This window comes from Podarcis erhardii, assembly GCF_964252035.2.
Source record: "Podarcis erhardii genome assembly, chromosome: 1".
Lineage (NCBI taxonomy): Eukaryota > Metazoa > Chordata > Lepidosauria > Squamata > Lacertidae > Podarcis > Podarcis erhardii.
In genome coordinates this window covers 94,065,409-94,089,204 of record NC_138497.1, presented here as the reverse complement: position 1 = coordinate 94,089,204, position 23,796 = coordinate 94,065,409, and the positions used below count along the sequence as shown (strand labels likewise).

General features: G+C 42.7%; 2 protein-coding genes across 3 annotated transcripts in view; one reads left to right on the top strand and one right to left on the bottom strand.

Annotated features, from left to right (window-relative positions):
- Positions 1-1,243: 1,243 nt before the first annotated feature.
- LOC309348393 (tetraspanin-6-like) lies at positions 1,244-20,047 on the bottom strand. 2 transcript variants are annotated; one of them, XM_081873531.1, is made up of 7 exons: positions 19,961-20,047; positions 9,193-9,381; positions 7,509-7,583; positions 5,998-6,093; positions 5,302-5,451; positions 1,799-1,882; positions 1,244-1,432 (listed from the first exon to the last, which is right to left on the bottom strand). In XM_081873531.1, the coding sequence occupies exons 2-7, from the start codon at positions 9,361-9,363 to the stop codon at positions 1,364-1,366; spliced, it is 645 nt and encodes a 214-aa protein (XP_081729657.1). In that variant the 5' UTR covers positions 9,364-9,381; positions 19,961-20,047; the 3' UTR covers positions 1,244-1,363. The 2 variants fall into 2 exon arrangements, with proteins under 2 accessions (XP_081729657.1, XP_081729656.1); XM_081873530.1 differs by lacking the exon at positions 19,961-20,047 and adding an exon at positions 10,591-11,037.
- Positions 20,048-20,273: 226 nt separating this feature from the next.
- Positions 20,274-23,796, top strand: part of MYLK (myosin light chain kinase) — a 175,513-nt gene continuing 171,990 nt past the window's right edge. The window contains exon 1 of the mRNA XM_081870369.1: positions 20,274-20,593. The gene's annotated coding sequence lies outside the window, so the exon portion shown is untranslated. The remainder of the gene's footprint in view (positions 20,594-23,796) is intronic.

Below are 23,796 nucleotides of genomic sequence, written 5' to 3'. Positions count from 1 at the left end.
CCACTTCCTCTAAGCAGGGCATATATCCTTTCATGGAAAAAAATTGATTAGTGCTCCTCAAACTGGACTGGGGAATTAGCAGTGGGCCTCAGGGTCACAGCCTGCCTGCTGCCTCCTCCCTCACCTGACTGCCAGCAGAACCCCACCAGCACAAAGCATCGTCACATGTGGAAGTTGGAAGTAGGTAAGAAGGCAAGGTGGTAGGACAGAAAAGCAGAGGAAATAAGGGAAATGGACAATTGGATGGATGGATTGGCTGGCCAAGTGTGGAGGGGGGCGGGTAGGGATGATTGTGCGGGGAGGGGGGAGGACAGGAAAGCAACCCGTGATTATGATGCTGATGAACCTTCTGACCACACACAAACACACAGAGCCCCCTGAATCTTCCTTCCCACCTGGTCTCCAGCTGAGCCAGAAAGCTTCTACTGCCCAGCTCCAAGGTAGCAGCTACCTTCTTCTTCTTTGGCAATTACTCGTAGCTGAGTAAGATTGTCTTCCATAAACACGGTTTAAACAATGAGTTCATACCTCATAAGGACAAGCAAGCGTTGGGCAGTTTTGCTAAGAAGTCAACAGCAGCGTATACATACCAAGTAAAGATGGGGGAGATGGGGAACTTTGGCAGGCAGAGAAGGGAAGTCTCTTCAAGGAAAAGGGCTAGAGGGTGCCTTGAAAGGTAAGTAAGAGGTAGGAGGGGGGTCTGTGTGTGTGTGCGCGCGCACACACACACACACACACACACACACACAGAGAAATAGGAAAGAAGCAGAGAAAAGAGGAAAACTTATTAAGAGAAAGAAATAGATGTAAAAAAAAGGAGCACGAAGGAAGAATGAAAGAAACTGGTAGCTTGGGGTAGGTCCAGAGGGCACATGCTAAGAATGGAAGGAAGAGTGGATAAGAAAGCATAGGAGCTGCATAAAGACACCAAGAGGCAATGTGTGGGGTGAGTGGGTGAGGACCTATACAACAGCAGCGCCTCTGCATAAAATTCTGCCTGAAATGGGGAGGTGGGTTCATAATATCTCCCGAGCCACTATCTCTGTCCTGAGAAAAGCTGAATTGTGGCAGGAAGTTCCATAGAAGAAACTCACGAATAACTTTTTTAGAAATTTGCAAAGAGGGATCAGATATCGAGAGAAAGTGATGCAACAAATGGTGCTTCCATCCGCAGCCATTTTTTGAGCAGTATAACCACATGAAATGGGCCATGGGATGGTAGAAAGTTTGAGAACTACCACACTGGAGTGATGTAAGTATTTTATTTATGCACTACACAACAAGCAGGATCCCCCAAAAGTGAAGCACTATTAAATGTTTTCTTCCAATCCCAGCTGCAGAATTCACATCAGCTTTTTGAAACTTATTCAATATGTTCATAATTTTCTTTTAGCGTTCTCAACAGCAGATAGCAAAATGGAATCCCAAATAGCTAGAAAGAAAGCACAGAACATACAGAAAATTTAGGATTGGGTATTTGGGTACTTGAAACACAAAGAAGGAAGAAACAATAGACAATAATCAGAATTATTTTGCTCTAGATGTATTTTTTTATATACACTGGGGCAACCACTTGGCTCATTGCTTCCAATGTGAAATATAAGGATTGTCACCTCACATTAGAAAAAAACATTTTTAGAAAACCCAAATGCACCTGGCTGGTCCTTATTTCTAAATTTCGAAAGCCTGGCTCTCACATTTGTCAACATCAACATCAAATAGCACCCATCTATAGTGTTTAAATCTAGATCTACTTGATAGACCAGTCTAACACTTCAGTTTAACACTTCATGCTTACCTGTGCAACTCCAGCAAAAATCCCAACCCCTCCAAGTATAGCAATGTGCTCTTCAACCCAATTATTCAGTTTTAGAACACACCCCTGGAGAAAGAAAGAGAAAAACCTGATATTTTAATTGCTGCAAGGGGCACCTTCAAAATCAAAGGCAGAACTTTTTAAATAAATGAAAATCTAAGTTTCACATTGTGATTAAGATTCCTACACACCAGTGGCGTAGCGTGGGGGGTGCAGGGGGGGCCGTCCGCACCGGACGCAACATCTGGGGGGCGCTCGCACTCGCAGCTCTCTGCCCCTACTAAAATCCACGGGTTAGGGGGCGCAAATTACTTGCCTTGCCCCGGGTGCTGACAACCCACGCTACGCCACTGCTACACACACACACACACACACACACACAAAGAGAGAAAGAGAGAGAGAGAGAGAGAGAGAGAGAGTGTCTTCAGAAGCTCCAGTTCTTTTAATTCCTGCTGTCAAATTATGTAGTAGTGACGCCCATCATTAAATCCACAGGCACCATTCCTTGACTCCCAACTCCCGCCATTGTTAGCTAAATCATATCCCCATATCTTCCTAAAGGCAGTAGGTAAGGGGACCATCACAAGAGGCAAAAAAGCTGATCTCCTCTACCCTCCTCCCCAAAATGGTTGATAGATGGGAAAGTCAGCAGTCATTGCTTTTCTTTGCATGGGAAACAGATGGGGAAGCCTCCAAGGGTTAAACAACAAGAACGAGAACCTCTAGCTACAAATGAATTAATGCCTCCCCCTCTTCAAGAGAAAGAATCAAGGTGGAATGCAATGTCCAAGCCAGCTTGGAAGGTCTGGAGGTTTTGCAACATTAAGACTCATTTATCAAGCACCAGATCAGGGCTTAGACACAACTATATATGCAGTCTAAAACAATGTAGATCATTGTCTTTTAGACGTTTTTATCTGGAGAGCCCAGCCATGCCACATTCCTAACCTGGTCCTTCATTTAAGAGCACTTCTGGAGGCTGCTACCAAGAGTGCTGGGACCAAAGTCCCGAATCAGTTTGTGACTTTCAAACACTCAGTGAAATCCAAAAGTTACTGCAACAGAAACGTAGACCTGGCATGCAAAGAAAGCGTTAGCAAAGAAGTCACTTAAAGATGAACCAGCCCAGAAATGGCTAATGGTGAGAGATTATCAGCAGATATTTCCTTTACGTGAGCCATGCTTCCCTGAATGGGCAACCTCCTTCCTGTCTGGAAGATGGGAGTATAAGTTCTTCAGCATCAGCATTTAGAATCTGGGCAGAGTAAGATCACTGGGAGTTCAGTGGGAGTTTCAGGAAACTCCTACATGATTAGTGATTGTGCTGCTAGCTTCAGTGCAATATGCTTGCATTAATGTTACAGGAATACAATGGAAGTCCCTAGTGCATACTCTCTCATCACAAGGAGACAAACCTTGTGCAGGGGTACATCACTGAACATCCTGCTATTTATGTAAATAGGATTGATTTCTTTTCCCTTTCATAACAGTACATGGAGTTTTTCTTTGTCATATCTAAACACCAAACCAAAGTGTTGGAATTCCAAACGTTCCCCATCAGCTTAGAACTCAGGACAGATCTAAAGGATGAGGATGGTAGCCTGATGTTTTTCATGCATATTAAGTATTCCAAGATGTGCTGGTCACACTGAGAAATAAGATGTCACACCAAATTTGGTTGGGCTCACTCTGGTGTGTGTGGTGGGGTGTATACATTATAGACAGCTACATTAAGAGACAGGCGATTTAATGTGTTCTCTGTACATGCAGTAGCTCTTCCTGTTCACAGATGCATTGATGTAAAATGCGCTCTCTATTTACTCATTTCATTTAACAAAACGTACACACTGCTTGTGATTTACAAACAGCAATCTAAAACACTCATTTTAAAAGACCAATGAAAGCAAACCTTAAAAATAATTTGACAAAATGTCAAAATATAAAATCAGCTATTTTAAAACAATATTACTAACTGCCGCATTGAAGGATCATTTGCTTGCAAGTGCTGAAAGGAAATTATGTCACACTTGTAAAAGTGCAAGTTCCATAGGCTGAAATGGTAGAGTGGGCATATATTGCGATCCTTTAAGTAAACTGGTCCCAAGCTGTTAAGGGTTTTATATAGTAATAGTGACACCTTAAATTTGGCCTGGTAACAAACTGGCAGCCAGTGCAGATCTCAGTGCAGGTGTTATATGCTGATAAGGTCTCCCTCCTGTCAGCAATTGTGCTTCATCATTCTGCGCTAACAGTAGTTTCTAGGCCAAGCACAACAGGAGCAACACATCAAGTTCATTGCAGTAATTCAGTATTTACCGGTACATGTGCTTGGACTACTTGTGGTTAAGCTATACCAGTCCAGGAGCAGCTGCAGCTGCCACACAGAGTAAAAAAAATGTGCTCCTACCTAGGCCTCCAGACACACATCTGACTCCAAAATCATCCCCAGAATGCAAGTCTGCTCCTTCAGAGGGAGTACCTAGAGATGGGAATTGGCCAGTTTCTCAGAGGCAGGAACCACTCACTCAGAGCACCTCTATTTTGCTAAGATAGAGTTTATTTTCCCTTATTTGGTCCACCACTACATCTAGGCACCAGTCTGGGGCTCACAATGCCACTCCCAATTCAGATTTTATGGAGACAGAGATGAGTGACATCAACATACTGATGGCATCTTGCCCCAAATCTCCTAATTTCGCTCTCAACAGCTCCATGCAGATTGATATAGCACTGGGAATAAAATAGTGCCCTGTACTCCTCTGTAGCAGAACTCCAAGGGAGACAAAAAACACACTCCCAATGTTACTCTCGACTATGCCCTATAGCCAGGGGTTGGGGGGTCAAGAGGACACATGGTTGGGCATATAGCCACAAGCAAATAATAACAACAATTTATTATTTGTACCCTGCTCATCTGTTTGGGTTGCTCCAGCCACTCTGGATGGCTTTGAACCTTACTAAAACATTAAAACTTGAAAAACTTCCCTATACAGATGTCCACATCATCAGGCCACATAATCTGAAATCAGTTCCACAACATGTCACAGACTATAGAATTGGATGCTTCAAGAGAAGCTGCAGAGTCAAGTTAATTCAGAAGTACAGTGACTTTATCCTCACGATGTGCAGCCAGTTGTTCACAGCAGGCCCTCCAGGGGGCCCTTCCCCCACAAGGGGAATCAGCAATCTCTGGACCACCTTAAATAACTCTGCTGGTTGGCTACTGGAAGGTGCAATGCTGGCTGCAAAATGTGCCCACATCACAGACCACACTGCCACTTGGTAGACATGATTATGTGCACTAATCTGTGTTTGGTTGACTTTAGAGGGAGACTTGCACTCTAGTTTTCACCTGGCTCTAGCCCATTTTATTTGCTAGCACATCCCTAACTGGTTGCCCACTTTGAAGGATATTAGTTTCAAACACATATTTCCTTTAGGAGACAAGACATGCAAGATGTGGTTTTTGACAATATGACGTTTACCTGCTGGTTAATGCCTGCTGTGTCTTTGCTTAGATCTGTGATGCAGTTTTCCACAGGTACTCTGCAACAGCTTATTGGGACAGATGAAGAGAGAGATCCAAATGTTGTGTTCAGCCAATCGGTATAGTTCTCTGCACCACAGCACTGGAACTAGAGTGGAAGGGAAAGGAATTTAGGTTGGTAAGCAGTGGAACAGATAGTGTAGTTGTTGATGAAAGTCTAACAACTCTTCTTAACAACAACAAAAAGTATGAAGAAAGATTCTACTTATACTAATATGCTATTCTGCTAAACAGGTAATCTGAAGGCGCTATGACAATTTGTCACAGCCATAGGGTGAACACTAATTTCTTTTATTCCCATTGTCAACTCTAGCCAGACAGGTTTTGCAAGGGTTTTATTTTAAGCCCTACAAAGTCTTTTTCAACCAGAGAAAATGGTGGGACAGAAAATCTCAAAAAGCAATCATTCTATCACGCCATCTTCAAAGTTGTGCCTCCTTGACTTAGAGAGATTCTTCCCTTTTCTTTCCAGGACCAGTGGGTTTTCTGGTCTAATCCATAGCCTTTAGATGGCAGCATAGAAAGACTGAAAAAATATATTGTTATTCCCGCTTGAGCTTCTTAAATGTTACCAGAATACTGGGCTTCACCATTAGTTCTCTGCTCTTTGTAATTGAAAAGAAAGTTTGCTTACCTCTGTCTGTAAAGAGTCCACCCCTTTGGTGATCTGCACTTCTTCATTATATTTGTCCAATGTCTTCAAGGTATCGCTCAACAAAGTCTGATGCAACTGCATTAACACACACAGGGTTTTCCAAAGGCAGGAGAAAATAATTTGCATGGAGGACGGTAGAGCTAAGGAGAACCATTTCTTTTTATGAAAGGACTTCAAGCACACAAGTGGAAGTTGTGTCTTAATCAGTCAATTGGACTCTTACTGAGTGGGCCCTTTCCCTCCACTTAGCTTGGCTCCCACAATTCTGGCCATGAAAGTTTACGCAAGAACAGCATTTTGTATGCTAGAAGGATCCATCTAAAATAATCACTTAAATTAGGACTACGCAATATTATCTTTTCTGTGTGACAGGTAAGGAAGAGAAAGGGGAATTCAAACATCTGAGAGACACTGGCACATTCAACAGGTGGATCATTAACAAGTTACAAGGTTCCAAGCATAATTACTAGACTGCATATTACTTGACTGCTTCCAAGCTAACACCCCTTTTGTACATCAACTTGCAACACATAGGGTCTCACTCAAGGCAGAAGCAGGAATGGAAATCCATTTACATATTTGGGTTAAGGAAGAACTTCTTACACTAGCTCTGGAGAAAAAATGGGGACCATCTGTGGTATAGTCTAACATTGTGCAGAAGTGTTTCCGTATTTTCTCTGGTGTTTCAGTTTAGTGGCAAACCCTATGAAGACATGACTGGCATTAATGTTTCTTGCAAGGCTTCTGGTTTAACTCATTTGCTTTCTGAGGTTTGTCCACCTTACCAATTGGGAAATGTAGCCAAGACAAATTATTTTCATACTTTCTCCCTCAGCCTTTCTATTCCATATTTATTGAGCACATTGTAGGCAGTTAAAAGCTTACACACAGTTAAATATCCCAAGAAAAACTCAATTCAATGGTGAAGATTTAATTAAAAATGGAATGAAAACTTAATAAAACATTAAACATCAAAAACTTCTCTATACAGGGCTGCCTCCAGATGTCTTCTAAAGGTTGTATAGTTACTTATCCCCTTGACATCTGATGGGAGGGCATTCCACCACTACTGAGAAGGCCCTCTGCCTGGTTCCCTGTAACCTCACTTTTCACAGTGAGGGAACTGCCAGAAGGCCCTCAGAGGTGGACCTCAGTATCTAGGTTGAAAGCTGGGGGTGAAGACGCTCCTTCAGGTATACAGAGCCGAGGCTGCAATCACAAGCTATTGGATTGGGACATTTATTTTAAAAGGTTTTTGTTTTATTGGAGGAGGACAGAGAAGGAAAGAAATACCTCCTTGCTGTGGAAGGTGGTAAGCACAGGAGTGTTATGCATTGGTTTGAAATAATAAAATATGTGCCCATCCCACTTACTGCAATTGCCCACTTCTCTTTGAGAATATTGACTTTAGGTAAGACTCTAGTTCTACATCTTTCCAACATCACCAAAAAACTATTTAAGGTGGTGCCATGTTTTAGCACAAAACTTACCTTATGTCTGTAAGTGTAGGCGACAGCACCAACTGTGATTTCAAGTACCAACAGTGCCAACAATATGCCTATGAACTAGAAACGAAGAGTTGCTTTCAGCTTAAAGGTCATTTTCTTAACAACAACAAACATCAGGATTGTGCTAAGTGGTTTTTAAAAATAATTGCAGAAAATTGCATTGGTGCCCTCATTTTTTTCTTATTTATCTACACAGGTCTCCCACATCCCCTAGTCTAATTTTAATTTATCTGAGATGCCAAGTTGATTGTATGATGCCTACAGAGCCAAATTCAACATTTTGTCCATTATCACTGGCACCAATATAGATTAAGAGATGAAGTCACACTTAGGAATAGTCAAAATCAAATGGCTGATCATATCCAAGTTCAGCCTTCAGGTCCATACATGGTAAATTAACCTGCTGTGGTTAAAGTGTATACCACTGTTTATATGTTCACTTCTAAAACAACATATTTTGGGGCATGTGTTCAGTATTAAAAGCCAACAGGCACACACTTGGATGGAGTAGTTTTCCCAGCTGAACAAGAGAACAGGGTTTGAGATGAAGAACAGTTACCTACATAAGCAGGATTTTTTACTTATCACAAAGTATACTCAAAAACTCCTTCATATAAGATATGTACACATTAGCGGCTTAAAACACAATGCATTTGCACATTGCTAAGTACACCAGAGAGGTGGCAGGGATACCTGTTTGGTACTCCCTCCAATTCCCATTCATGAAGTTGTCATCCGCACACACGCTGCCATCTGTGAATTTGCAATGGATGTCTCAAAGTTAGACACCTCAGCTTGTCTGCGAATGGAATGTGGTTTAATTTGCCTTTTGGATTGAAGCTAGTTTGAGGGAAATCACATCAAACAGCAGTTTTTCCTCAATAAACCATAGGATAGCTCTGCATTGTGGGTAATGTGGTGTGTACATGCAAGCCAGGAATGGGAATACAATAGAGGCAGAATAATGGCTAGTGTGTACAATGGTACCTCGGGTTACATATGCTTCAGGTTACATATGCTTCAGGTTACAGACTCCGCTAACCCAGAAATAGTGCTTCAGGTTAAGAACTTTGTTTCAGGATGAGAACAAAAATCGTGCTCCAGCAGCGCGGCAGCAGCAGGAGGCCCCATTAGCTAAAGTGGTGCTTCAGGTTAAGAACAGTTTCAGGTTAAGAACGAACCTCCAGAACGAACTAAGTACTTAACCCGAGGTTCCACTGTACATGGCCTATGGTCTTCAGAAGGTTTTTACTTGCTCTAAAGACGGGTCATTATACCGTTTGCTCTGAACCTAATCTGTTTTGAGTGAGGGTGGGGAAATCAATTGTGCAAGATTACTAGTTTATTTCTTGCCTATTTCTTATGCTTAGGCAACAATACATTTATTATTTGTGGTTTTCAGGACAGTTGCCTAGCATAGTTCTTCCTGTGGGTATTACAAGGAATTAAAAGAATGGGTGAGAGACCTAAGCGCACCTCCCCATTGAATTACACAACCCAGATAAGAAAGCACTGCAACTTTAAAAAAAAATTTCAATTACAGTATGGCATCTCTTGACCCAGCCCTCCTCTGTGCCTTCAGAAGGGTAGAGGTTAAGATTCAGCTAAATTTAAAGGCCTACTCATGCTTTGGATCTGACTTAGAAATCTGGGTATCATTACTTACCAATTTGATCAAGTTAGGACTGTGGTTTAGTAGAGCAACTTTCCCAAAGGCTGACGAAAGGACGACAAGTGTGCCAATAACTGTTATGATCACAGGGACTTCTGAAGCAGCATCATTTATCACTACATAGATATCACGGAGCTTCACCTGAACAGATACTCCAATGCACATTAATACAACTCCAGAGACCTAGAATGTTAAGAGTCAATAAAAGAAGCAGTGAAAGCTTACTCTTGAGGAAGCATGCATATTAGTCACACAGTTTATAATAATAATTTTAAAAATGACAAACAAGCATTGTGTAACTTGTTAAATTGCCCCCTAGTCTCTGCATTAAGGACTGCTTTAATTTCCCCATTGTAAATCTGATTGCAAATGATCAAGCCTTGGTGTATCATCCTACATGGGCTGGCTGTTCCTATGTAGCATATAAAAGCTAATTTATATCACTACAGTATTCTTTCAGGCTTTGTTTTTTTTTACCAGTTCTAAGTTGCATCATGGAGGGCCTGGACTTGTACTGCCTTTCCGTTTCACCCATACCACCTCTTAATATAAATACAATCAGTTTTGTATTCATCCTTTTTCTTAAGTTTTGTGTTGCATAAGCACTTCTTTTTAGGAAGAAGGCCAATAGGAAAGTCTGACTTTCTCATTATGTCTCAATACAAGGGGAGCCAGTGTGGTTAAAATGTTGGACTAGGACCTTGGAGACCAGGGTTCAAATCTCCAGTTTGCCATGAAGCTCGCTGGGTGATCTTAGTCTAGTCACCACCTCTCAGACTAACCTACCTCACAGGGTTGTTATGAGGATTAAATGAGTTGGGGAAGAGCCACGTATGCTACTTTGAACTCCTTGAAAAATGGTGGGATATAAATGCAATAAATATAATAAAAAGAAGAAGAAGAAGAATGATGCCTACTAAGAACCCAGTCCTATTGAACACAATGGGTTTTACTCATTGGGGTTAGGATTACAGCCTTATTTTCTCAAAAACTGGGAGTGTATAATTTTTGTTAAACAACACTGGATGGCCAAGCAGATTTTAATAGAACTATTTTAACTTGTTAAAAGAGGCTATGTTCATTAACACTGTACAACTTGAAAGGCTGCTAGAGAATTATCTAGAGTACTGTACTTTTTACACAGAAACCTTACAGTGACATCCTAAGACTTCTAACCTATAGCAGTTACAAATCTATACAATTATTGGAAAGCACAGCAGTAGAACAACTAAAACAAAACCAGAAGCTGATTGCACACAAACACAATTCAATTTGTAAGCACAAAGAATGTTTCACTCAACAACAAAAAAGCTATGTAATAGATTATACAGCTTCTACTCAAATCACTACATTTCAACACAAAACCTAAATATGCCACTAAAAGTAACTTACCCAATAAAAGAAGATAGCCAGCCAAAAACAAATTTTAACAAATCTTTCAAAATTACTAATCCCTTTTTCATTCATCTTGCTTACTAACTTCTTTCTTACACCTCCTGAATAACCAGTAGTGATGATAGATATACTAACTCTAATGTGCATTCAATTGTTGCACTTGTCACCAATTTCAAGTTAATTATCCTTTTAATGGAAAATGTCAAGTGTTTTATAGAGAGGAACAGGTTTGTTAAAAGTCCTAAATCACTTATTCTGGAGTGGTGTGGTAAAGCAAACTAAATCAGCTGTGGTCACATAATGCATTGCTTCTGAAACAACTTATTCCAGACTTCTATATGTTGAATTACCAGTCACTATGTAGGGATAGAGATCACTCCTCATGCCTTCTAATTATCAATACCAACATCCATAAACAAATGAAGTAAGACACTTGTGCATAGTCATTAGCTGTGTACAAAAAATAAAATAAAAAAGCAATCTGGATGACAAAAAGTAAAGGGAGTTGGGTTGGTTCATCAGAGAAATTCAACTTACAAAATAACTGAAAAGCTTTAAAGAGTTCTGAAGTGCCAGAAAATTTGTTCACTACTTTCTCTGGTCCTAAGAAAAATATTGTCCTATTGTGGATTTTTCAATCTGAATGGTGGTACACTGCAGAATAAATATAGGAAGGAAGCTATCATCAAACCCTGATATTTTAATGGCTGTTATTCTGAAAGCATCTGGGCTTTATCATGGAAGTTGTTGCAGAATCTGAAATACTGAAAAGTTCAGCAATGTAGAATAAAGGGTCTAGTTCTCATGGTTGTGGTGAAATGCTTAGAAAACAAGCTTTGCCTACTGATGTAAAATACTGCTTCCATATGCCATTGCAAGGAGACCATGCAGTCCAGGTCTAACCAATCATTAGTACTGTAGTATTCTCGAAGCTTTTCAGAGACAAGAACACCTAATTGTGACTTGCTCTGCAACAGATGCACCATTAAAGCCAGAACTCAAACATTTTTTCTCATCATTGACTTGTCTTAAATAAATGAAACTAACTTATTAGATACTGTTAATGCTAATGCTAATTAGTGTTGTTATCTGCAACTGCAGATACAGTATTGACTTTTTTTTTAACTAATAAATTAAAGAAAGAAATCAGGCCATGTTCCAGCTTGACCAGAGGGGGGATTCTTGAGTCTGTGCTTTGCTTTTAAAAATATTTAAAATCTCAGGACTCAAAAGTATCTCCGTTTAGCAACCATCCTTCGCCAGCAAACAACAGCTTGTATTGGCGTGGAATCAAAGCTGGGTGCAAGAACAGCCATGTCTGCACCTGCATGGAAAAATTACTAGAACTTTCTTGCCAGTGTACATTAATATTAACAGTCTGTTTTTCACTCCCCCCCCCCAAGTATGAACCAGCTCCCAGCATTTTACCACTGTGTCCCAGACCATGTCTCGACTTTTATGTATATGAACAAAGCAATAATAATGGCCATACGCAGAACCTGGCAGTCCTGCTCTTGGCAGGAGAAAGTCTATGGGGATGTTATTATTTAAGCCTACAGAGCTCCAGCCAGTGCAAGTGTTGAAGTTCAGCATTTTTGTGGCTTGCAGGCATTAGAAAGTTAGGCATTCCCAGCAAGCTAGCACCCACCCACCCAGCCACACACCCACCGTCCAGCACTCTAGGCATGAGAGTCTAAAGAATATTTTTGGGAGGTTGTACCATAGTCAACATTCCATATATCATTGAACTGCAACTCCCATCAGCCTTACCCAGTATGGCCAATAATCAGGGATGATGGGAGTTGTAGTTCACAACATGGACAACTCTGGTTTGCAACCTCTGGCTCCCTTGCTAGGTTTCTGAAAATATTGCTGGAGCTTTAACAGAATGAATCTCTCCCCTCTCCAGGTCTATCTTTCTGTCTTTCATTGCACTCGTGCTGGCAAAGCAAAGAAAGCGACTGAGTAGATGGAGCCTCAGGTGTGATGCTGATATGCCTGTGTGGCAATGTGAAACAGAGTCCTTTCAGTGGTGGCAACTAATCACCTTTCCAGGAAATATTCACCTGATTCATGCTTGGGTTGACAGGCTAAGACTCTGCAAATTCAGAGGGCCTTAGGTTCAGAATACAACTAGCCGTCCTTATTCCTTATCTGGGTATGCTGTGCTTTTTTACTGCTGCTGTTTCCTTTTTGTTTGAAATAGCTTTGTTTTTATACGGTTCAGCAAAGCAGCTCAATAGATTCTGAAGGATAATTATATAAGATGGATTCTAAACATTTTTAATTAAATGCATTTCATATAAGTGAATCTTAACATAAAGGGGTCCTAAGCACTTTAAATGTAAGCAATGTGTGAATTGTTCCTGAGAGATCTGAGTATTCCAGGTTTCTTTGCTTTTAGTGGATTAAATGTAGAATGCCTGGAATAATATTCTTTGACCCTGATTGTAGTTGATCTCTTCATTACCAGTCAAGCATTTTACATGCAAATCCAGGAATGTCACTAGTCCATTGTTCACATTTTCAACTCCAGCTGCTTAGATAATTGACTTCATTTGCGATTAAAGTGTTTCCATAATAAACAAAAGGTTGTACATGCGGTGCCATTTCAGAACCTTTTTACTGCTAGTAAGCTAGAGGAAGAGGCTCTCCTCTGTAGTTCTGAAATGTCTTCAGATTTTGTGAGGCCAAATTGCAGGTGTGCTCCAGCATGACACATGACAAAAAGAAACATTTTGATTCTAAAAAAAGATTTATGGCATGAACCAGTGAAAGTAAACCCCTTACCAGCACAGTCCTATGGAGATCTATTCAGAAGTAGCTCCCATTTAATTTGATTGGGCTTTCTCCATGGGTGTGGCAAGGATTTGTTTTAGAGGGGGGCAGAACCAAGTTATTTGCAATGCAGTTGGTCAGTTAGTTAGGTATTTTTATTTATTTACTTGACTGAGGGGGCAGCTGCCTCCCTGCCACCCTCATGGCTATGCCCATGGCTTTCTCCCAACTAAATGTGCATAGTCTAAATCCTGTTTACTCCGATGTGAGAAATAAGCAGGTATAAGAGATAGAATTGTAGAGTTAAAAAGGGCCATGAGGGTCATCTAGTCCAACCCCCAGCAATGCAGGAATCTTTCCCCCAATGTAGGGCTCAAACCCACAACCCTGAGATTAAGAGTCTCGTGCTCTACCGGCTGAGCTATTCTTCAGTAACACACAGGACAATACATATGCCAAACAGAACAAAATATAATAGGACAGAACACATGCAAACATTAGATAATGTACTCCCCACAACACAAGCACCACATAGGACACAACAGAATGCAATACAGTGCAGCACACACAAAGAATGTGCAAAATTGTCACAAGTGCTATACACTGTATGACATTATATCCTACAGGGTTGCTCATCGGTGGAGGTGTAAACACCTTTAGTAATGGAAATGCTCACACATGTACCAGAACAGTTAGCAACGGCCTTGGTGCTTAGTTGGGTATATATGCACAGAAGTTAACAACACTGGGTGGTATTGTCATGTGTAACCAGGGTTGCTACCGGTCCCTAGAAAAACGTGATCATTTGTTTGAGAAAAGTGTCACCTATCCTGTTTCGACACTTTTTTCATGTATTCAGTCTCTTCTTCCTCCTTCCCCAAACTATGCAGGCAGAGGGTGGGTCTGGTGGGAAGAGGAAAGCGAGAACCTGAGTGTGGGATTGTGCGGGCAGAGAATGGGTCCATGAGGAGGAGAGCTGAGAGCTGAGAGTGAGAGATGGCTGTGTCAAAGAAGTCTTAAATCTGCATTGCTCTTGCAACAGTAGTTAAAGGACCCTGCATAAACATCTTCAACTCACATCCACACCACTCCATATCCTGTGGGATGTTATTATTACTAGAGCAGTCATTTTCCTGTTGCCTATAATGGACCCATAGGGGAATGTGGCTCCAGGCAAGGGAGACAGGGAGGATATCCTGTGTGTGATCAGGGAGATGGGCATGACCCTAGCTGACCAGATAAAAGGCCTGGCCACGCAACCATCTCCCCCTTGGACTCTTGCTCTCCTGGCTCTTAGCCAGCGCATGGCTCAACCTTCACATGTGATGGAGCTCACAAGAAGTCTGAGATGTAGCTCAGACTTCTTTTCACTGTAACAACAAGATAAAGCCTGCCTTCAGATTACTGCTGTGAGCTGAGTGTGAGTAAAACTTTGTTCTCACTTTTAAAGAAGACTGTGTTGTGTTATTATTATTTTAAGAGGGAAATAAAGGGGAAACCTACCAGGGACAAGCCAGGCTGGATTGCTTAATTAAAGGATTCTAATGAATCATCAGCTTGCTTCCAATAAGTTGCAAAGGGAATGTGCTCTGCTGTTTACTCACTAGCGTAAGTATTAGTAAAGAGGGATAATATCAAAACAATATATCCTCTCCTACCTTCCTTAACATTCTCACATATCTATTGCTCGTTTTTACTGTAACTCATTTTAGGCATCTCTGTTCCTAATCTTCTGATAATCATCTCTGAACTGCAGTATTTACAGTTCAGCTTCAATCATCTGCTTCCCTAAATGCATCCACTCAGTAACTTTATCCTGCTTTTTGTTTCATACAGAAGCCGCTTGAAAATTCTCCTTGGGGTTTATAGTCTATAAGCTTGGAAAATTGCAAGTTCAGTGGTACCTCAGGTTACAGAAGCTTCAGGTTACAGATGCTTCAGGTTACAGACTCCACTAACCTAAAAATAGTACCTTGGGTTAAGAACTTTGCTTCAGGATGAGAACAGAAATTGTGCAGCAGCGGCGCAGGAGGCCCCATTAGCTAAAGTGGTGCTTCAGGTTAAGAACAGTTTCAAGTTAAGAACAGACCTTAAGGTACCACTGTATCACCATTAGGCCAAAGAATGTGCCTTAACAAGGCATAAGCCCATCAGGACTCTGCTTCCTAAACATGCCTCTGTAGCAGCTGTCTGAAAAATGTTTATAGCTTTCAAAACAATAAGTGACCAGTTAGGAGCAACATAATATATTAAGGGTCCACAGCCAGGACCCACATCCTGTGCCTTCAACACTGTACTTCCATAATGAGTAAACAACAGGGTCCTGTGGCAGTTTCAGGACTAACAGATTTATTATAGCATAAAGTTTTCGTGTGGAAACTACTTTCTCAAATACATGTGGTTAGTTTTTAAGCAAGATTCCATTAAACACTTTTTTGTGTGTGTTTGCTTCTGCAAACACAAGCCTGAAATTGGAGGGTGAGGGGAGCTGAATCGTTACAATAAAAACATTTTTAAAAAACAACTCCAAACATAATTAACTGACCAACAAGGGTGGTTCCAACTATATACTCTTCCACCTCTATCTCAGGTATGTGTCTAGGTAGTTTGTTGGCTCAAACAATGAGCCAGCCTAGGCTGTTGAAGCCTTCTACTGTTGTTGTTTAGTCGTGTCCGACTCTTTATGACCCCATGGACCAGAGCACGCCACGCACTCCTGTCTTCCACTGCCTCCCGCAGTTTGGTCAAACTCATGTTGGTAGCTTCGAGAACACTGTCCAGTCATCTCGTCCTCTGTCGTCCCCTTCTCCTTGTGCCCTCAATCTTTCCCAACATCAGGATCTTTTCCAAGGAGTCTCCTCTGCTCATGAGAGAGTATTAAAATATTCCAAGTATTCCAAGAGTATTAAAAGAACTGGCAGATGTGATCTCAGAACCACTGGCAGTCATCTTTGAGAATTCCTGGAGAACAGGCAAAGTCCCGGCAGACTGGAGGAGGGCAAATGTTGTCCCTATTTTCAAAAAGGGGAAAAGAGAGGACCCAAATAATTACCGCCTAGTCAGTCTGGCATCAATACCAAACTACAAGAGCGGGAGGCGCGAGGAAGTCCAAAGATGTTATGAAAAGATGTTATGATATATGTTATACTGTTTTTTATTTTTGCATTTAAGTTTGAAAAATCCAAATAAAATATTATATATATAAAAAAATACCAAACTACAAGAAAAAAGATTCCACCTAAACATTAGGAAGAACTTCCTGACAGTAAGAGCTGTTCAACAGTGGAATTTGCTGCCAAGGAGTGTGGTGGAGTCTCCTTCTTTGGAGGTCTTTAAGCAGAGGCTTGACAACCATATGTCAGGAGTGCTCTGATGGTGTTTCCTGCTTGGCAGGGGGTTGGACTCAATGGCCCTTGTGGTCTCTTCCAACTCTATGATTCTATGATTCTATGAGGTGGCCAGAGTATTGGAGCCTCAGCTTCAGGATCTGTCCTTCCAGTGAGCACTCAGGGCTGATTTCCTTAAGAATGGATAGGTTTGATCTTCTTGCAGTCGGTGGGACTCTCAAGAGTCTCCTCCAGCACCATAATTCAAAAGCATCAATTCTTCGGCGATCATCCTTCTTTACGGTCCAGCTCTCACATCCATACATCACTACTGGGAAAACCATAGCTTTAACTATACAGACCTTTGTTGAGGATCACTGCCTTGTCATGGTGAAGGGGCTTGAATAACTAAGAGACGCTATGAGCTATGCCGTGCAGGGCCACCAAAGACGGACAGGTCACAGTGGAGAGTTTTGACTAAACGTGATCCACCTGGACCAGGAACCAGCAAGCCACTCTAGTCTCCCTGCCAAGAAACTCCATGGACAAAAGCCTTCTACGATTCCAACCCAATTCCTCTTTATCTTTCAGGTTCAGAGTTGCTCTTCCGTTCTGCTGTTCAGCTTCAGAACCTGCATAGGTGGGTATGAAATTCTTAACACAAGAACATAAGAAGAGCCTGCTGGATCAGGCCAGTGACCCATCTAGTACAGCATCCTGTTCTCAGAGTGGCCACCCTGATGCCTGTGGGGAAATCTGCAAGCAGGACCTGAGCAGTTTCCAGCAATTCTGAAGCATTACTGCCTTTGACAGTGGAGGCAGAGCACAGCCATCGTGGTTTGTAGCCTTTGGTAGCCTTACACTCCATGAATATGATCCTCTTTTAAAGCCATTGAAGCTGGTGAACATCACTGTCTCCTGTGGAAGCGACTTACCATCTGCTTATCAATTGCACAGCATACTTCTCCCTAACCTTGGGAGGCACTTGGGCAGCTGCCAAAGGTTTCCTTGTGGCTGGGTGTGGAATCTGAATGCAGGAAGGTGGGATCACCTCACCAGATAAAATCCCAGCAATCAAATTATTTGGATCATTTATGGAGAAAATATACTGGTTTCAGTTTATTGCCTCATCTGCCCCTGCGTTCAAATTCCCTGACAAAAGTGGGTGGAGGGAAGGAATAAAGCATTGGTACTTTTAGCAGAAAGCTTGGTTTAACGTGTGTGAGGGACATGACAATTCAGATTCAGTTCATTTTAAGTACCGTATGGTACCTAGTGATAAAAGTAGCATGTTCTTCCATCAAAACCCCTTTACCCACAAAACCATATGGAACAAATATGGCTGGGTCTAGAGCCTTTCTTCCAAAGTTGCCCTTGGCTCACATGTGAATGATGTCATGAGTTAAAAGAGCGAAGGGCAAATATTCAACGCCTGGCCTTATGTACACAAACAAAAGTTATAGCATGAGTGGACTATTTCTAGAGGCTTATCTCCTGTTTGTAGTGTTTACACATCTAACTGCTTTTACAACATGCTCAAGCAAACTTTGCAGTAACGCAGATAAGGAGGTGGGGATTCTTTCCTTTCCTTTCACCTATAGTGATCAGCCAAATGCCCAGTACAAATGACAAATGATGAGGCATGTAGGAGCTGTAGGCAAGGTAATCTCTCAGTGTCTGGTAATGATCATGGTGTAGTGGTCAGTGCTGGACTTGGACGAGGGAGACTCATGTTTACAAACCCATTCATCTATGAAACTGACCAGTCATGTATCTCAACCTAACCTATGCCAGAGGACTGATATGGGGAGGAAAACACTGGGGTGGTGAAGAACCTTGTATTGACTGAGCCCTTGGGACAGGAATGTGGAACCTCAGGGCCAGGGGCCAAATGTGGCCCTCCAAGCCTCTCTCTCTGGCCCTTGGGACTCTCCCCAGCTACACCCCTCAGGGGCCCTGCTTTGCACTCTCCTTGAGGGCCAATGTGTCCTTGAACTTGCCTGCCTGGATGGACAACAGAGAGGAATATGTGAGTGTATGTAGAAACCAGCCTACAGTGAAAACAAGATTTTTCCCTAAGCTTACTTTTTTCTTCTATTATTCTCTTATGATTTGGATTAAGTCCAAGCAACTGCAATCCTTGCAGGCAATTAAATTATATTATTGTTATGAGTAAACGTCCTAGGATAAGAGGAAAGCAGCTATATCTCCCCTTGAGAGAGGGGGTGGAGGGACTTCCTAATGTAGAACTTTATTATCTTGCCCATCAAATAAGGCATATTGTTCCTTTTATTTTAGAAGAAGATACCAAACACTGAGTTCAAATAGAAAGGGAAGTAGCAGATGGTCTCCCAGTATTGGTGTTCCTTTTTTTTGAAACAAGGATTTAGAACCAGTCTAAAGGTGGATAATAGATTTACTCCAACTATGTTTAACTCCCGGAAGGCAAAAGCAGAAGTGTTGGAACCAGCTTAATCACCTTTTATTTCCCTGGTTTTCCGCCCACTTTTTATAATAGGAATTGTAGGTATGGTGGGGATGGGGGATGGAGGGACAGGGATCTACATTGTGCGTATCAGTTCTATGATAATGGTGTTCCGCTTAATTTATTGGAAGCTTTTAAGCAGAAGTTGGATGGCCATCTGCCATGCATGATCTAGTTGTGATTCTACATTGGAGGGGGTTGGACTAAGTGACCCCCGTGATCCCTTCCAACTCTACAGTTCTACGATTCTATGAACTGGCTGATGCTTTGCCAGATCTCATTATTTTCAGTAAGAGAGGAGCATTTTGCCAAATTACTGGGGGTGGATGAGTTATCCTACATTTTCTTTGGGGTGGGCTCACCCCCCCCCCCCGGCAAAGGCAATAGTATAGCTCCTTCTTACTTAACCTAAGGGTGATTTATCTTTTTGTTTCCTACTGCTGCAAGTGGCGGAAGCGGCAACTTGTATTGGTAGCCTAGCCACCATTTTACAGTGTCCAAATTGCTTTACCACTGTTGTTCTCTAGTTTTTTTTGTTTGTTTTTTTAAGAAAATGGTGGTTACCACTCATAAATAACCAATAAACAAAAATGGAGTGGAGAAAATTCAGAGAAAATTAATCAAAGTGGCCTTTTTCTAAGGTAGTGAGAAAAAGAAAAAATCCAGGAAACTTTATCAGGAAAAAAAACAGAAATCTTGGCTCAGCTATAGTTAGAAAAGATGCACTCATTATTATTTTTGTAATGACTCCTTTCTTGCATTGACCATAGTGATCTACTCAAATAATGCGAAGGACGCTTCTTCGGTCTTTTTATTTTTTGAGGGGATTCCACCTGTGACAACGACAACGGAGTCTGGTGCGCACGCCCCTGGGGTTTCTTTCAGGTCTGAGGCGACGCTGCCAGCGCTATGGATCACTAGTTGTTAGCGGTGTGATCTTCTGTGTCTCTCTCACGCCGCGCCGGTCTGCTCGCCACTCTGCACCTCCAGCCTTTCCTATCGCGTCGCATCCCCGCCTCGTCTCCCCCTCCCACTGGCTGCAGGTCACCAACGCTTGTTGTCAAAACTGCGAGCAGTCCTTGCAGAAGGGCTGCTGGCTGCTGCTGCTGCTGCTGCTGCCGCCGCCTCTGATTACCTCCTCCGCCCCCCACCCCGCTTTCAGCCACAGGCACACGCACAAAAACCGATGTCCCGCCTGCTCCCAACTCCTGCAAACATTTCCTAATAAGGCTCCCCAGGCATTAAACAGCCCACGTTTTCGAAAGGGGCAGCCTTGGGGAGTTAAAAGGGAGCCGTCTGGACTGTGTCGCTAAGAAACTGAGCAAGCGGGGACGGAGCGAGAGCGCGGGGGACTGAGATCCGGCGGGAGTTTCTAACTTGGCTGGCGGCGGCAGCAACCAAAGCGATCGCGGTGAGTCTCCCTCCCTCTTCTCCATTGCCTCCGATGATGCGGGTCTCTTTCCCCCGATTCTGGTCACCTTAGGCTAAATACAGGCAAAGAGAGATTTAACAATAATAAAGGCTAGAGCGCGGTAGTGAATATGATGCGCCTCTTTCCACGTTGAAACGTGGGCTTTGGTTTTTTAGCCATCCTCCCACAGTGCGTTTGCTTAGTAACTGAGGCTGCAGTCCTTCCTAACCAATCCTTTGTAATCCTAAAGCTGCAGATCTGCCGTGGGAGCAAATCCCGTTTACCACAGGGGGAGTTTCTTCCAGCCGCACCCCCTGTAAGTCTGTATGAAACAGTGCTGCAATCCTGCCTTAACCCTGCTTGGCTTACTGGGATTTACTTCCGAGGAGACGTGCTTTTGACTCGCGCTTGCGCGTTTCGTTTAACTGATCTCCCCCACCTTCGTGGACCTTTCAAAGGGGGGGGTGGTGGCGGGCAGAGAGTGCCCTGCGGTTGCAGCAACAGCAGCAGCTCCCCATTCACAAAGATGTTTTCTCTCGCACCTAATTGAAAAATGCCAGCAGCCGTCTAGTGGTGGAGAATGAATGCAAAGGGGGCGGGGAGAGAGAGGCGGCTTGGGCTGGTGCAGCTATAGCTCTGGCCGGGCGTGCAAAGCACAAAGCCTCTTGGCGTTTGCTTTGGTTTGCCACTGGCTTGGTGTTGGAAGTGACTGTGTGTGCGCGTGAAACGTGCAGGTTGCCTTGGAGCAGTGACTTCCTCTTAATTAATAATGGCGCGAGGGGGACTGCTAGAGCGTCTCTGTGGAGGGAGCGTTTGAAGGGAATCGCTGAGGTGACGAGGAGGGAATCTTGGTTGGCGCGCAGCTTGGGAAGAAACTGCTCTGGTTCGTTACTTGAAGCCTCTGGCTTTTATTTATTTATTTCCATAATCTGTGCAGCGAAGGTCATCATTACTCCTCGCCCTCTGCCTGAAATGTACAACTTCTGCTGCTGTTCCCCTTTTCAACTTTCTGAAAGTATCACCCTGTAGGAGCCTCGATGTGTGGGAACAATCTGAACTGACTCATTCAATTGTTACTTCTGTCTCAAGTGAAATACTAAGCCAGAAGTCTGTTTGAAAACAACTCCTCACATGAGCTGAAGGGCCACATTCTCCCACACAACACATGCCCAGAACCAGGCACCATCCTTCCTATCAATTGTTCTGAATCATTTTGATGAACACCAGTTCCCCCAACTTCTTTTTCCTGGTGTCTGTGATCAACAGCAGCTGTTTTGCTTCCTGAATATCCCGCTATAATAGGTTTTAAAGAGGATTCACTATCTGGGACTAATGTCTGATATATTTCAGTCACAGATTTACATAGCAAAGAATATTGACTTTTGTGCACGCTTGACTTGAACACATAAGGAATTATTATGGGCAATTTTGGGCATACTTACCTGGGGATAAGTCCCATTGAGCCCTGAATGGATGGTTTTATGGGATTTACCTAGCAATAGGCATGCATAGAATTGTACTTGGAAGTGCACTAGGCTGCTGTTTGTGCCTTTATAATATTGTATTGTATGGAGTGTTGTTAGGTGTTGTGTAGGCTGCATTGGAACCAGCAGAAGTCCTGACGCACACGAAGCTTTCTTTGGTGACAATATTCACTTGTACAGAATACCAACACCTCTTTTTTTGTGCTTTTTTCCGTTTTGTGCTGACACCCATGGCACAAAATATATGAGTACTTGCACCTTGTTTTTATATTAAAAAACCAACAAGGTGAAAGTACTCATATATTTTGTTTTTTTACAAAAAACAACAACACTGCACAAACCTGTTTTACATAGCAAGGAATAAAAGGAACTAAGAACCAATGTCCTCTCAATCCAGTAACCTTGATTGAGTGATACGGAAGAGATGGGGAGCAAAAATAGCACCTTCAGCTGAGGTCTGTTGAGATACAACATGTTTCCAGGGGGCAGGAGCTATGTGTACTTGTGCATGTAATGATAGTGGAATGCTACAGACCTTTCAAATAGTATACTTTTTAGACATGCACGTGGTGCCTACTAAGCAAGGACTCCTGAAGCAAAACATAATGTGCGAGCCAGAAGTACATAGTAATCACTCTTGGCTAGTGTAACAGTATTTCGTCAGGTGTATGCATCCATGATGAATCCATATTCTACAGGTGCAAAATAGAATTGGCCCTTCGGTCTTTTAAAAAAGTGATTTTCACTATCTGTATGACACTAAACGCTGCCACTGCCTGTTCTGGCTTGCAAAATGGAATGATTCCCCTTTCCTCTTCTAGTGTGCTGTTCCAGGGGTTCTCCCAACCCCCCCGAGCCAGTTTTGGGGGTGGGGAGGAGGGGAGGAGAGAGGGAAAAGCCCCACTACACAAGTGGAAGTCATTGTGCAGGGCTTCTACTGATGGGCCTCATTAGTTGAATCCCACCCAATATCTCTTACCTCCTCACCAAAGTTGGCCCTACCATTAGGCAGAGTGAAGCAATTGCCCTAGGTAGCAGATGCTGTGGGGCAGCAGTAACACCCTTTCTAGCTGCTGCTCCTGAGCTCCCAGACCATTCCCAATTGTTTAAGATCAGACCCATGTGTGCCACACAGGCTTCCATGTACCCCTTAAAATAGTCTCCTGCTCTCAGGTGCACTGGAGGTCAATGCCCTGTTGCCAGTGTTAAAGTCCAGTTAGCTTCTGCACATGGAAGGAAAGGCACTTGACTTTGCCCATTGGCTCAGGCAGCAAAACGGCTTGGGTCAGTGCTGGTTCTCATCTTTCTTTCTCATTGTACTCGGCATACGGCTGTTGAGAAACCTGTGAACACCCAGATGTGTATCAGTTCACTTAAACTGACTGAAACAAGTGCTGATCCTCAGTTCTTCACTCGCTAGGATAATGCACAAGAAGCTATGCTATAGAGTACCTGATATTGACTCTTTGGGTAGACTCACAGCCTTTCTCAACCTTGGGTCCCCAAATGTTGTTGAACTACAACTCCCATCATCCCTAGCTAGCAAGGCCAGAGCTCAGGGATGATGGGAGTTGTAGTTCAACAACATCTGGGGACCCAAGGATGAGAAACACTGGAGAGCCTTTAATAATTTTAATCAGGTTCTCTTTATTTCTTCTGCCACAGGACAACTCTTCTTTGGTTGATCTTCCTGATTGATGGTTTCATTGTACAGTGGTA

Excerpts from the sequence above, each read along its gene's own strand:
- LOC309348393 (XM_081873530.1), bottom strand. The coding sequence starts at position 10,740 with ATGCACATTAGAGTTAGTATATCTATCATCACTACTGGTTATTCAGGA. Across the intron at positions 9,382-10,590 it reads TGGCTATCTTCTTTTATTGG|GTCTCTGGAGTTGTATTAAT; the intron begins GTAAGTTACTTT and ends TTAACATTCTAG. Across the intron at positions 5,452-5,997 it reads TGGACTCTTTACAGACAGAG|TTCCAGTGCTGTGGTGCAGA; the intron begins GTAAGCAAACTT and ends CTTCCACTCTAG.